This window comes from Sus scrofa, chromosome 2, assembly GCF_054392235.1.
Source record: "Sus scrofa isolate SSC_HxYL_T2T_F1_AM1 chromosome 2, Sscrofa_HxYL_maternal_Yorkshire_Landrace_v2.0, whole genome shotgun sequence".
NCBI classification, from domain to species: Eukaryota; Metazoa; Chordata; class Mammalia; order Artiodactyla; family Suidae; genus Sus; species Sus scrofa.
In genome coordinates, this window is record NC_139384.1 from 114,351,085 (window position 1) to 114,366,046 (window position 14,962).

General features: G+C 36.9%; 1 protein-coding gene across 1 annotated transcript in view; it reads right to left on the minus strand.

Moving 5' to 3' along the window:
- LIX1 (limb and CNS expressed 1) overlaps positions 1 to 9,199 on the minus strand; it is a 51,439-nt gene extending 42,240 nt beyond the window's left edge. The window contains exon 1 of the mRNA XM_085014108.1: positions 8,919 to 9,199. Within this exon, the coding sequence (XP_084870234.1) occupies positions 8,919 to 9,000 (82 nt within the window). The 5' untranslated portion in view covers positions 9,001 to 9,199. The remainder of the gene's footprint in view (positions 1 to 8,918) is intronic.
- Positions 9,200 to 14,962: the final 5,763 nt, after the last annotated feature.

Sequence of the window (14,962 nt, forward strand, 5' to 3'; positions counted from 1 at the left end):
AATGGGTACAGCATCTTGCCTCTCCACATTTTATCAATAGGGAGGCAGTTTACTTAGGTAGATAAAAGCATAGACTCTGACCTGCTGTATAGCACAGAGAACTCTACCCAATATTGTGTGATAATCTACGCTGGAAAAAGAATCTGAAGGAGAATGGAAGTATTTATTATGTATGAATGAATCACTTTGTTGTACAGCAGAAATTATCACAACTTTATAAATCAACTATACGTCAAAAAAACTTAAAAAAAGAAAGGCATAGACTCTGGAGCCAGAATCCCTGGGTTTGAATACTATATCTAGTGTTGTAAGATACCTACCTAGGGCTCCTGTTTTATCTCTAAAATGCAGTATGTACATTACAAGGTTGTGGTAAAGCTTAAAATGGAAAAAGCTTACAGTAGAGCTTCATACACAGTAAGCACTAGAGTGTTAGCTATTAGAGAAGGTGAAGGAAGAAAAGGCATGATTACATGCTTGCATGTTGCATTTTTGAAACTGACTGTTCCTGCATTGGAAACTGTATTATTAAAAATTCTAAAAATAGTCTGCAAGTCTGAAAATTCTCTAACTGTACACATTGTGCTATTTTATTTCCAAAATATGTGAAGAGTTCACAGATGGAAAAGAGAAAGCTCTTTTAATATCATTCACTGGTAAAATCAAAGCTTCATTAACAGCCAAAAAATAAATGGATGAAAGGCTACATGTCTCAAAATCTGGAAACATGGATGTCTGTCCCAATTTTTCACTTTCTAATGAATGCTACTGCAATAGACCTGCTCTTAGCAAAAACTACAGAGAGATAACTCTTACTTCAAATTAATGTTTAATGACTGCTTGGGCTTCAGGAAAGTAGAAATATTATAGTTCCCTGCCCATTTCAATTATCTAATATGAAACAGGTCCTGCATGGAAGATAGTCACTTGTCAGCAATAAGGGATCTTAAAATTACAAATCTACTCTCCCAAAAGAACCAATTTCTTTATGCCTTACATAAGGAAAAATTATAGCTGGGTAAAATTTCCCTTGCCAAAAACAATTAAAGACAAATTGGAAAGCCTACAATTTAAGGATAAACCATTAAGAGGCTTTCAAGATGATAAACATATTTTGAAATTGATTCTCTGCCTCCCAACACATGGATTTATGTTATGTAACACATTAATATAATCTTTAATTAAATCATCCCAGTAGGTGATATTTTAAAATAAAGTTAATTATTTTCTATTCTAGTAATTTGATCATGTACAACTTGTTTTTGCTGATGTGATTCCCTAGTTTTTTTGAGAGGAAATAGGAAAAGTACCCCCAAATAATTTAAGGAGCCAATTAAAGGCATGATGGCAATTTACTATTCATGCAAAATAGGTTGCAAAATGGGGTACCTCCAGGTCTTGTGCTTGGCCTGGCAAACTCCAGGACACTGACCAACAGAGCCAGCTGTCTAAACATTTACTACCATCCTCAGGCTTTGACAAGTTTTGACCAGGCTAATGGAATCTTGCTGACACAACATGTAGGAATCTTGGGCCCCTTTTTCTTTTGTGTAGATACTTTTTCAAAGGTAGCCATAGCCATACAACAGAGCTGAGACAGCGAGTCTTGCTTTGTTCCCAGCAGAGGAACTTTCTTTTAGTAAGCTCCACAGTCAGTGCTTAGCTCCTTCAGCAGCTGGGAAGCTGGTTATGTTTCTTCTTTTGTGCACTTTTTCTTTTCTTCTGGTCTGGTCCCCATTCTCTGCCCTGAACACTTTCTCTGAGGCAACTGTGATCCTTTGAGTTGTTTTACAAAATTTAAATTAAATTTTGTAAATTTCAATTTTACAAAATTAAATTTCTTGGGAGATTTTCCAAAATATACAGAAAAGTATATCATACTATTTGGTTTCATTTTCACCTTTAGAATTTAAAATTGCTGAATTATAAATCATTCAGGGAGAAATTTAAATAACACTTTAAAAATATCTTTGGAAGTACAGGATAATTTTCTAAGAAGGCAGAGGGGAGAGAATATTAAGGAGCAACAGGGACCATAAAGACAAATTAAAATAAAGTTATTAAATATACTATAATTAAAATGCAGCAGCAACGGCAGGCCTTGTTCTCCCAAGTGTGGTTTATATGTGCAGCATGGTTCAGATGATGTCATTCAATCACAAAAGCTACACAGAATAAAAACATGATGTAATCTATTTAACCAATCAGGAAGTATACATCTTTCCCATGTGCCACTGGGCAGTGACATTGCACTATAGTTAAGAGACTTTGTAGGACTTTTGGATTTAGATAACAACAAAAGATCCAAGGGGGGGCGGGTAGAGCAAACACTGTTGCTTTGCTCATCGGTTCTGTTTAGTTAAAATGGTCAAATCTGTGCAAATATGGCTTTAGGCATATGATATACCTTCCCTGAGAACAGTCATTTTAAGAAAGCTCTGTGACCCAGCCACAGCTGAAGAACTAGGGCTTATGTACAAAGCACTAACAAAGACTGGCCTTAAAAAAGCTTGGTGCCCAGCTTTTGGTGACCCAGAATTGAGGGCAGACCCTGAGGATGAATATTAAGGAATGGCTATCTAAGTTTCTGTGCCAGTGTGGTATATGGGATAATTCAGGCTGCTCCCCCAAGGACAACCTAAGGCAGTGCTCTGGGGAAGTTGCCTGGTGTGACTGTATTTATTATCTTCAGAGCCCCTTTTTCCTACACTTTCATGGGGGTAGTCAACTTAATCCTGCATGCACAATTGGGGTGAGATTAAGGTGTCAATGGATGATGGCTTAGAAGGTCCAAGACACCATTTAGTTCATCATAAAGGAGAACACCAACAAATTAGCAACCAAAAAATGCCTGTTGTGCACCTGCTAAGTACCTGGCACTGTGGGAAGCACAGTGGGGGTTACAAAGAAGTGGAAGGTATGGCTTTGCCCTTCTCAGACTTCCAACTTAGGTGTGGACAAAAACATGCCAGCAAAACTATAACTCATAGTGTAGAGCCATATGAGAAAAGTGTAAACTACACTATGCAGGCCATAAGTGCCAAAGGAGTGGTGACTAAATGATGGGTTCCCACAGCTGCATAATGGGATGAGATCAAAATAGGGATCAACTGATTATCATTGCAGCAGAAAAAAAAAAAAAGAAAAAGAAAAACCATAATTCAAACAGCATTCCATGGATACCAGAGAGAGAATATATAAAACTACAGGGAGTGTAATAATTGAATATTTTGTCATTATTAAACTTTCAGTAGGATTCTTTTTCCTTCTTCTCTTAATATAGGATTTTTAAAAACTACCTTGACAGACTAAACTTATATGAGCATTTGAACATGGAAGAAAAGAAATAAGAGCCTTTGGGGTTAAAATGTCAATATGAAATGCATTAAATAAAGAAGATTCTTTTATGAAAGGCTTCTAAAGTTGTCTTACATTTCTTAAATCAATCTGTAGCACATAATCAGTAAAACCGTATCATTTAAACAGAAAAATCATAACTTAGAAACTCACCCTTGTGCATCTGTATCCTATTATGGCCTGTAACTTAACACATGAGTTTCAGAAGTTGTTAAAGTAGAGTTCAGGCTAACAAATCTTAACTGTTTAAAAAAAAAGCTTATGGTGAGATGAGACAGCAGACTGTGAAGAGGCACCATATCTGATCACAGGATGGGTGTCAATCAAATTTTATTTTGATCTGCTAAATCGTGTTTGTATATTAAGAAATAAATGTATTAAGATAGACATTGCCATTAAGTGATCAAGAAGCCGCCTCCATTTTTCCATTTCAAAAAATTTTCTGCTGGCATTGAGACTTTCAGTATTTAAATTCTGCCAAATATATCTTTACTTAAAAAAGGAGAAGAGAACAATGCTTATGCCAGTGATAGCTGAACTGAAATCTGAATTTTTTCCCTTAATATAAATTCAAATAGTTGTCTCCTATAATAAAGTAAAACCAGCATTTGAATAGACTTCTTCAGTAGAACAGACATCCTAAATTTAGATGCTAAAATCATCATAGTTCAAATTACTGTAATTAAGATGCAATCATTAATCCAAAATAAGCTCGTAAGCAGTGGAAGGTTTTTGGTTTGTTTGTTTTATCCAGTATACTTTCTGTGGTGGAACACAATGCAATATGTGTTGGGATCTTACTGCACAAGTGCCTTCATCTTTTACATTTTACTATATTCCTTTTTCTGAAATGCAAAAATCATAAATGTATCATCAAATCTCTAGATTTCAGATAATTGCACTAAAAAGCATGGGATGGAGAAAGGACTTGACTCTTGAGAAATTTTGCTCTCTTGTGTTCCGTACAGCCAAGATTTATGATTACTAAGATGTTTTTAATAGTTCTATAGTCTGGTCCAATTTTTCCAAAGGGTAAAACTATACTTTTTGAAGTATTCACCTATGTGGTGTAAATACAAACTTTCATGCAGAAAAATGTCTCCTCAAATGCAAAAGTTGAATGTACTTCGAGTATGTGAGAAATTAGCTTCTAATTGTGCAATGTTTAGTAAATGTTTCACCTTATTTTTTCATTATAAAATTTGGGGAAACATGAGTGCAATCTATCACATTACTTTATAAGTCAGTGCTAGAAACCAACATGTTCTCATGGCTTCAATGACAACCAAGATGGTTTTTAACTATCTGTTTGAGAAAGTTTGCCTTGATTTTGGCCTTCATTTAGTGAAAGTGGTTTCTCCCTATAGGCATGTTTACATTTACAAGTCTTGCATCTCGCCTGAATGGGTAAAAGGATTCTTGCTGTGAAAAATCAGCACCTCTGTCTAACTTAGTTTTAGGAAGTGTACCTCCCACAGATGTCAGTGCAATCTTTTTCGCAGTGCAACAGAAGGCCATAAACTTTGAGAACTAATCTAGGATCACTGTTAACTTCAATGGCTCCCTGTTGCCTATACTTGAGCAGGACTCTACCTGCCTTCTCAGCCTTGTCACCACCTCCGATGATGCACTGATCTTGTATTGCCGGATCTGTCTTTGGACAAGCTATTGTCTCTCTTTAACAATACCTTCCCCTCTCATACTCCTTCTCAGAGTAGTGCCAACTTATTGAGTTTCCTCCAAACATTCAGAAGAGTCTACTTCAGTCCCATCTGTTTTCTTAACAGATACTGCCTCGATGGCACAAATGGCACAGTAATGCAACACCTTTGAGAGGCAATGTCTTGCAGTGGCAAAATGTGCAAAGTTGGAAGACAGACTTTGAATCCTGGCCCCATCACTTTATCACTTTACTAGGTGTGACCTTGGGTGAGTCACCTCAACCACCATAAGCCTCAGATCTCTACCCTATAAATCAAAATAGGTGACTTTCTGTGAAGAATAAACGTTCTTAGTATAGTGCCTGTCATCACATGCTGAGGACATGACAATCTAGCATTGCTATTAATGCATAAAAGAAGAGCCCAAAGATGGCAGATAAGCGTATTATGCTCTTGTAATTTGAAAAGCAGGATCTGAAAGTATACTCTTCTTGAAATCATGTGCTGATGATTTATTTTGAGAAAGTATGTGAGAAACTGTTTAACAGTGACAAACAGATAGTAAGCTCAAACACACACTCTCAAAAGAGCTGACAAGGGCTGTTTTCCACATGGTTCATCTTTGGTTGTGCCACATAACACATGAAAAGAAAGTGGATGTTGCTCAAGGCCAAGAATGGAAGGCAACATGAATAATGTCTCAATTTACTTAATTTCCCTGCAAAGATTCTGTATGGTGGTGGAGAATCCCAGATATATTTGTTACAAAACTGAAATATTTAGGTAGTGGACAACAGTCCAGTGTGAGCTCAGATAAGCAAACTTCAGTCTGACAGTCCGTCTTATTTAAAATTTCTTTTTTTTTTTTTCTTCTTTTTTCTCTTTTTGTCTTTTTGACTTTTCTAGGGCCGTTTCTTTGGCGTATGGAGGTTCCCAGGCTAGGCATCTAATCAGAGCTGTAGCCGCTGGCCTACGCCAGAGCCACAGCAATGCGGGATCCAAGCTACGTCTGCAACCTATGCCATAGCTCACGGCAACGATGATCCTGAACCCACTGAATAAGGGCAGGGATTGAACCCGCAACCTCATGGTTGCACCACGAAGGGAACTACATAAAATTTCTTTATTTTTCAATTTAAATATGAAATAGGGAAAAAATGTTATGAAATTTATTTCCTTTCAGGAAGGAAAATAAAAAACAAATCACAACTTTTGCCAGATGAACACTTGTCTAAAATAAATAAGAGGTTTAATGCATTGCAAAATGCCACTTGGAAGGCCTCACTGGCTGAGAAAACCATTCATATTTTATTTCCTTAAATGAATGTAACTATCCCCATGTGCATTGGTCTCAGACCAGAAAACTCTCTGGGTACTTTTCTTGACCAACTTGAAGAGAAAATTCAATTTACTATTTCTTGTTTTTAAAACAAGTCAAAAGCCAAATGAGGGCAACAAATTAATTGAATGATCCTTTACATCCCCTATATGTGTTTCTGAAGAATAAAGAGAGAAAAACTGTCTCGGCATTTACAGAAGAGAAATTTAGAAAAAAACTTTAGAATGGTATTATGTTTTAAATGTTCCTTTGTTCAACCGTGCAGGATTTTAAAAATTGTTGGATTGGCTTTTTATCTTGTAGGAGAGCAAGGTAGCAATTTTTCTTAAGGAATTGGCAGTGATGTGCTCATGTGCTTAGCTCTTTCCTTCTGGCAAAAAAGAGACTGGCCTGGGGTAGGGAAGAGGAGCCAGGAGTGACTAGGAAGAAAGGAAGCTGTTTAGAACCTGCCATTCAAAACTGATGGCAGCTTTTTACATGGTGTGTGAAGCAGGAGTGTGGTGGTAGCAACTTATGGGTGTGCCAAAATGAGTTCATGTGCTAAACCATGGCACATGCATGATAGGTTGCCAAGGCATGGTACAGGCCCCAGGCAGATTTATGATACCTGTTCCAGAAAGTAAGTGAACCTGTCCCAATTATTCCATGAAGATGGTGAGTGGTTAGATGTTTCTTTATCATAAAAAAACCCTGGCATATAAATCTACCATTTGGCTTACATTTATTTATTTATTTATTTAGGATTAGAACACTTGAAGTGAGAAGTGCAACAGTAAAAATTCACACCTATTAAGCCATGCAAGCAGTTGCAGAGTGGCAGCTCACTCTAGGGTAAGCAGGCAATGCTGTCTGATGACATTTAAGTTCTATGTTAATGAAAAAAATATATAAAATAAGACACTTCTTTGCTTTTCTATATAAAATAGTTCCCATAAAGGCCTGAATGACAGAAGATAATGTATGTTTTATTTTAACCCCTTTCTATTACATTCTCTCTGCTAAACTGTAAAAAACTGCTGGAATTTAGTTCACTTCAAAAAGAGGGTGATAATATAATTTCATATTAAACTTCCTAGATTCACAGTGAACTCAGTGAAAAATTTCACCTCAATTTCTTTTTACTGTTTCCACTACCCAAATTTTATGCACAAAACCCCTGGGACTCTAAAACTTATCCAAAGCCTTAGGCAGGTCAAGAGCCCTTTTACTCTTTGCGAGTGAATTCTGTGCTATTCTAGGAGAGACATTCTTTCCTTACCTTTTCACTTAAAAAAAATGCCAAACCTGAATAGACTCCAGGCTAGACTGGGGGAGGGAGTGATTTTTATTAGTTCTAACATAGCTACTGACACATGCTTGAAGACAATATTTTAAAGAAACAAGAAAGCGGGACAGAGAGAAGAGAAAAAAAGAGAAAGAGAAAAAAGAAAAAGAAAGTAAACAAAGAAAAGAAAGAAAGAAAAGAAAAGAAAGAAAAGGCAGGCTTACACTTAATGTTTTAGAGGGCAGATTGGTTATACTTTAATTTCTAGTAAGAAAATTTTATAGAATAAAATTGTTGAACATTTCTTTTTCTTCATCACACATATGCAAAATATAAACTAAAAGGACATCTGGAAACTAACATTATTCAGCAATCAGAAAGCAAAAATCCAAACCATTGATGTTTTGATGGAGACAAACACATGAGATTCACAAAGAAGAAAGCTGTAACTTATTGAAGTGAAAAAAAAAAAAAATTCCACATGCATTTTACCTTTTGGGCAGTTCCATAGCAAAGTTCTATTTCAGAAGCCCTTTGTAATATGAAACCTACTGTAGATAAGATACAAGGGGAAGATAGTCTGTTTTGCAGCAGCAGGAAATCAAATTGGTTCCAGAAACAAAGTTACATGACAAATGGTTTAATAATATTGCTAGAATTGGAGAACTTGATTAAACTATTTTTCATAATCATTAAAAAAAAGATTTTGAAATAACTCTGCCATAGCCATTTAGATTTTTGGGGTGAGGGAGGGTATGGATGCAGAGGTGGGAAGACATCTAATTTTATTGGCCTTTTAACCAAGTGTTATAATTTGTTATCAAAATATAAGAGTTCAGTGGTGATTTACTGTTTTGTTTGCAACCAAAAATTTCAAACACTATATATTTTTTTAGCATAACTAATATATGATATGGAGGATTAAACAAGTTAACAAATATAGATATAAATATATTTTATTATCACATTCAAATTATTTTTAGTTTTAATCCTAGTAGCAATCTGCCTTGATTTATTTAAAAAGCATCTGAAAAAGTTTATTAAGTCGTAGCTGACTCTTAGATTTTAGGAGAAATGGTCAGCAAGCTGTATCACTGACAAAATAACATAGGGACTGATACCTGTAGGTGAAATGAAATCATTTTCCTGACTGAAGTCAGGAACAAGTTAAATATCACTTAGACCACAGCATACGACTACAGAGATTTAGAAGAAAACATGCTTAAATGGGATGTGACTAGACGTTCAGGACTAATTTCTAAAAAAGTCAAAAAACTTTTTCTCCTTCAGTACTTACAGTCTTTGAAGACAAGAGCCGGGTCTCTATGAGGCAAGACTTGGGCAATGATGTGTCTCAGGGATTCCAATGTTCTGTCCATCTTGGGTCTGCCTGTGCGAGCCTGCTGCACAGTGTCCTCATGCCTGAATTCTTGCAGTCCTGGTCTGAATTTGTGCAGCTCATTGATGCACAGGATTACCAAAGAATCTCTTTTAACATCTGCCAATCAGACATTTCCCAGAATCTAAAGACCCCTCAGGGGGCCCTCCTCCCAGGCTCACTTATCTTTGTTGTATGCTGAGCTAATTAGCTCTAAAGGCTGGCTGACAGGCGGGTTCCCATTGCTTCCTTCTGTTAAACACACCCACCTACAGGCTAGCTGGGGAAGCTCACTAATCATGGGAACAGCTTCCCTCACCAACCAGATTCTGCCTGAATGGTGTGTGGCTTTCTGATTGCAATATTTTTTTTGGTCAACTATCTTCAAATGTGCTGTTCCCCAGGTATTTGGAATCAAGAAGGTTATTTCTCAGAAAAGTTTTCTTAGTAGCAAAGAAGTTTCTAGCTCAGGACCAGTATAATTTAAATTCTTCTTTGGTAAAGAAGTGCTCTAAAGATTGTGGATGTAACCAGGCACCAGATCATGCCTTCTTTTTGAATTCAGGAGAATCACTCCAGCCAAATTATAGTCACTTTTGGTGAGCACTGGAAAAGTAAATCTCATACTCTGCCTTTTGGCTTGCCTGGGAACATTTGTTTCCCTTTTTATCCTTCAAGGCAAATAATTCCCAAGATTGACTTTAATGAATTCTGATATCAGTCACCCTCTTTCATTTCATAACTTCATATTAAACATTTCAGGAGTAAAAATACATTTTTCAAAATAATAGTTACAAAAAGATCTGAAGAAAAAAAATGGTTTCTTTTTCTACCCATACCCTCAACACACAACAATGTAAAATAATCTTTCCACAGGAGACATGTCAAAGAATTACATAGCAGTGATAAGGATTTATACCAGATATAAAAGAACTGATTTTAATGGCTGAAGACTTGTTGATAACTTATTCACTTTTTAAAAAATATTTTTCCAGGGTAAGCACAAGAAATTGGTTTTCAACCTTCTTTCCGACTTTTAGATTCCATAATTACGTTGCACTATATGATTAACTGAAACCAGTCCTTTAAAGACTGTATAAAATGTTTTCCTTGTGATCAACTTCTTCAGCCAGTTGGGAAAAAGACTGGGATTAATAAAAGGAAACAGAAGAAATGGACCTGCAATAGTAATTCCTACTACAAAGACTATCACTTAGCAAATGCCCACAGGGAGTGTATATGCCACACACAACAGAGAAAAAGGGCTGGCCCAAAGTGCACAGATACTTGGAAGGTGCACTTCATGTTAAAAACACTTATTTAGGGTCCCAAAGTGTACTTTACAAGGACTGTACCAAATAGGAAATATTGTCTTTGCCATCCAGTTTATAATTTAAAAGGAGAAACTAGATGATTTGTAGGCAAAAAGCTACTATACACTTGTATAAATAAAGTACAAATAAATGTAGATATTTTTATTGGAAATCAAGATATTTTAGGTTCTCATGAGAGGAATAAAAAATAATATGGAATTCTCAAAGGAGATGGATAACATAAAAGTAGAGAAATTATAAATATTTGATGCTGGGATTTCAATCAATGAAGACTTTTTACGACTTAATTCCAGTAGTACATAAAAGCATTTTGGTTGTATAATATGGCTCTATAAAGCCAGCCACAATGGCCTTCAAATCCTGTAGGTGGAAGGCAGTGAATTTGGGTAAGTTATAGGATTTGAATTTGTTACCTGTGTAACTTTGAAGAAGTCACTCATCTTCTCTGGACTTAGAATCCTCATTGAGAAAATTAAGGGTTTGAGCCAGATGCTCTCTTTCACATGTAACAATTATGATTCTATAGGTATATGACAAATGAGCACAAATATTACCATATATTTTCTAGCCTTCTTGAAAGTATACACTTATTTCCTAAATGCTACACTGTCTTCAAATAAATCACTTCTATCACATAGTCAACTTCATATCCATTCATCAATGATGATGGACACATTCACAGTGTGAATTCAAAGATACTCGCCGGTAATGCTAACTAAAATGAAAGGTAAGAATATGTTAATAAAACACCTTCAACCTCCATAAGATTTTTTCTAAAAAAGGCAAACTATAAGCATCTGCTGAGAATCCCAAAACAGCTCTGCAAAGATAATTTCATAAAAATGTCATGATCTTTAATGAGTTATATTTTAATAAATTAAAAGATTTCTAGAAAGGTAGATATACAATATACCAGTTGGGTAGTAGTTTCCTTTTCTCCTTAGGACAATCCTTCAGCATACATTTTCTTTGCATAATAATTTCTTCATTATCTGCCCTTAAAGATTTCTCACCCTAAATGCTGTTGTGAGACATTCTAGAAAAATAACTTGGTGGTTTCTCACCATTCTCTCTTTGATGTAGAAAGCACCTGATGAAGACCGAAGAGCCTGAGAAACACTTGTGCAGTGTGTTCATTTTAGTATACATTCTACAGTTCACCCGTGGGATTTCAATGTCAACCTCAACCATCTTGAGGCATTTGCCAAAAGCAAAATCAAAATACTGAAACAAGTATAGATGACTACGGTGAAAACAAAAATGTTTTTAGAAATCCTGCTTGAGTACCACTCAAAAGTATGAGAAATGACATCCAACCGACATATCCAGTGTTCAAAATTTATCACCCAATGGTAAAAGTGGAAGGCTGAATCCAACAGTACATACCACACTCCCAAAGAGTATGGCTAATAATACATATAAGTAATATTTTGTTGTTCAATAGGTCATCACAAGTACAAAACTGATAAGGAGGCAGGGGCCACCAATTGAAATAACACCCAGAATGTTAGAAAACATAATAAATGCTGCAAAGAATCATCTTCAGTTAAAAACAGGAAACACCTCCACCATTCCCCTTGCCATCCCACTTTATACTCTCCTTGGCCCAGGGGGAGGAAAATGGGATAGGTGAAGCAGGAGAGTTGGCCTTTATGTGAAGTTACAGAAGTTGTTGAGAATACAGGTCCTGAAAGATTTCAGCACGAGGCCTGCAGTAACTGAGCCAACTTATAACTACTGAAATAAAAACAACGGAGAATGAATGATAGCAGCTCCTTCCAGATTCCTATTGGAATGATAGGTAGGGGAACTGGAAGGTCCTAAATGACAGAATGGCCAAAAGAAGTTCATAGCCCTGTGCAAGAATGTTGCTGGGGGTTGTGGGAGGGTGAAGAAGGACAAGGCCAGGAAGAAACTGACTTTGCAGAGGTAATGACTAATGACTGTTCAGTGACGGCTTTGTTTAGCCTCAACTAGGAAGAGGCTAGTAAGAGGAATGAATGGCTGGTTAGCATCAACTTTGTTTACTTTTGACTAGGAAGGAGCAAGTAAAAGGAATGAAATGACTCTACAGTGTTAATTTGTTTACTCTCAACTGGGAAGAGACCAATGAAGTGTTTGAATCAAGGAAGGTATTTATGAGAGGGTCAGTTGGAAAGGCTACTCCATATTACCACACAAAAGTTTAAAAACACAGGCAATGTGAAAGAACTTTATCTCAGATATTTGCTCACTGGTATTTTGCTACATTCAGGAAATCATCAGTAAGTACTAATTTGCTGAGTTATACAACTAACTAGAAAATTAATTTTTCATCTACAGTTTAAAGGTCTCTTATTGTTATAGAAAATTATGAAAAGTGCTTTCATGAAATAATTCCCCCCCATCACATAAAACCACTAGTGAACTGCCTTTTATCTTTGTCAGGGCAGTCAGAATTAAGGTAACCCCTCATTAATCTGAGCCTTCTGCTGTCATATATGTATTTGGGGATCCTGAATGAGCCCATGTCATTTTGATTGTTTTGTGTAACTAATTACTCAGCCCTGTATGGGTATTTGGTCCTTAAAGAAAATTTGATTCTTCAAGAAATACTTTAGTAGCTCAGTGGTTAACTAATCCGACTAGGAACCATGAGGTTGCGGGTTCGATCCCTGGCCTTGCTCAGTGGGTTAAGGATCTGGTGTTGCTGTGAGCTGCGGTGCAGATTGTAGACGTGGCTCGGATCCCGCATTGCTGTGGCTGTGGTATAGGCCAGCAGGTGCAGCTCTGATTAGACCCCTAGCCTGGGAACCTCCATGGCCGCTGAGAGAAGCTCAAGAAATGGCAAAAAGCCCTCCCCCAAAAAACTTTAGAGGCCAAAGATATCACGGCAGTTGGGGGGCGTGGCCTATACTAGTTCATGGACAAACTCAAAGTTTTTAAAGGTGGAAGATTCGGATGTTCAAATTTACAAGACTAGAGATAATGATGCCAAGTCCTTGGGTCATTAGATAATTTACAAAAACTAAACTGATTACCTTAAGTGTGGCTGGCTGACTTCCCAGCATAATATATACTTTGAAAACAATAAAAAAGTTTTTTAGCTTGTTTTTAGAATGAACTTTTGAGGTGGTCTTTACAAAAATTTTTTTCTTATTCTTTTTTTTTTTTTTGCTTTCTTAGGGCCTCACCCTCTGCTTATGGAAGTTTCAAGGCTAGGGGTCAAATCTGAGCTGCACCTACCAGCCTACCCCACAGCCACAGCCACAATAGTTTTGAGCCACATCTATGACCTACACCTCAGCTCATGGCAACGGCAGATCCTTAATCCACCGAGTGAGGACAGGGATCAAAACCAGTCAGGTTCATTACCACTGAGCCACAAGGGGAACTCTAATCATATTTTAATCTTTCATAAAAGTTTGTCCGATTATTGGTTCCTCTCCACTCCTTGCATTTTCTCACAGTACCACCACCCCTGCTCTCCCTGTGTCTTACTGTCCAGGACAAGAATTTATTTTATTGGGTAGTAGGGAAAAAATTTTTTTATATAAGTTGTGGCTATAAAATGACCAGATCAATCTAAAAGATTTAAAGAATAATCAAAACTAAAGCTGAGTCTTATAGCCACTCTTCACATGAAAGGAGATGGGGTCTTCTATAAGGGGCATGCTGTGGTGGCAGACACACACCCAGTTTACATGGGTGAGATACCCTCTTCCTTCTTTAGATAAAGTCACGTTTCTAGGGGTATGAGTTGTATGGAATGTTTAAATCTTTGCAACAGTGAGGAAATTAAAATTAAAATCTCAACTATGAAAAAACTTAGTATTAGATTAAAACAAACCTAGGTAAAATGTTTATTGGCTATAAACATATGACAAACCTGAGATTAGTTGATGGTGATGTTAGGTTCAAGTAAGCCAGTAATTTCACAGCTCCATATATTTTAGATGAAGTTTCCTGTAAAGACTGCATCATTAGTATACTCTTAATTCAATTTAGGCCACACTTATGGATATGCTTACATTAAGATAAAAGCCTTGTGCCCATCCATTTCACACTGTAAACTTTAATTTCCATTTCACTTCCTATGTAGTCACCACCAGAGCTCTGCACTTAGCATGCATCCTGCTGACACAGAAGAAATATTTCTTTTCAAATTTGTTTAAATAAAGAGGGATAGGAAACTGCACAGAAAGGGGGCCTATTTTTCCACAAGTTGACAACTGGAGAAAGACCAAGTTAGAGAATAATATATTGGTACCTCAGTATCCTTGGGCTCAAGGAAAAAACCCTCCTCCAGCACCACCCTGCTTTCCTTCTACCTCCGTGTGAAAAAGCAACAATATCCCACTCAGGGATTCAGTTTACTGACATGGATTTTTTTTTGAGGCCTGTGAGAAGACAGAGAGGCCTATTATAGAAAAACGGACAAACCGCTTTCTTTTTTTTTTTTTGGCTTCTTAGGGCTGCACTCAAGGCAAATGGAAGTTCCCAGGCAAGGGGTTGAATCAGAGCTGCAGCTGCCGGCCTACACCACAACTCATGGCAATGCTGATCCTCGACCCACTAAGCGAGGCCAGGGATCCAACCTGCATCCTCAAGGATACTAGTCAGATTCGCTTCTGCTGCACCACAACGGAA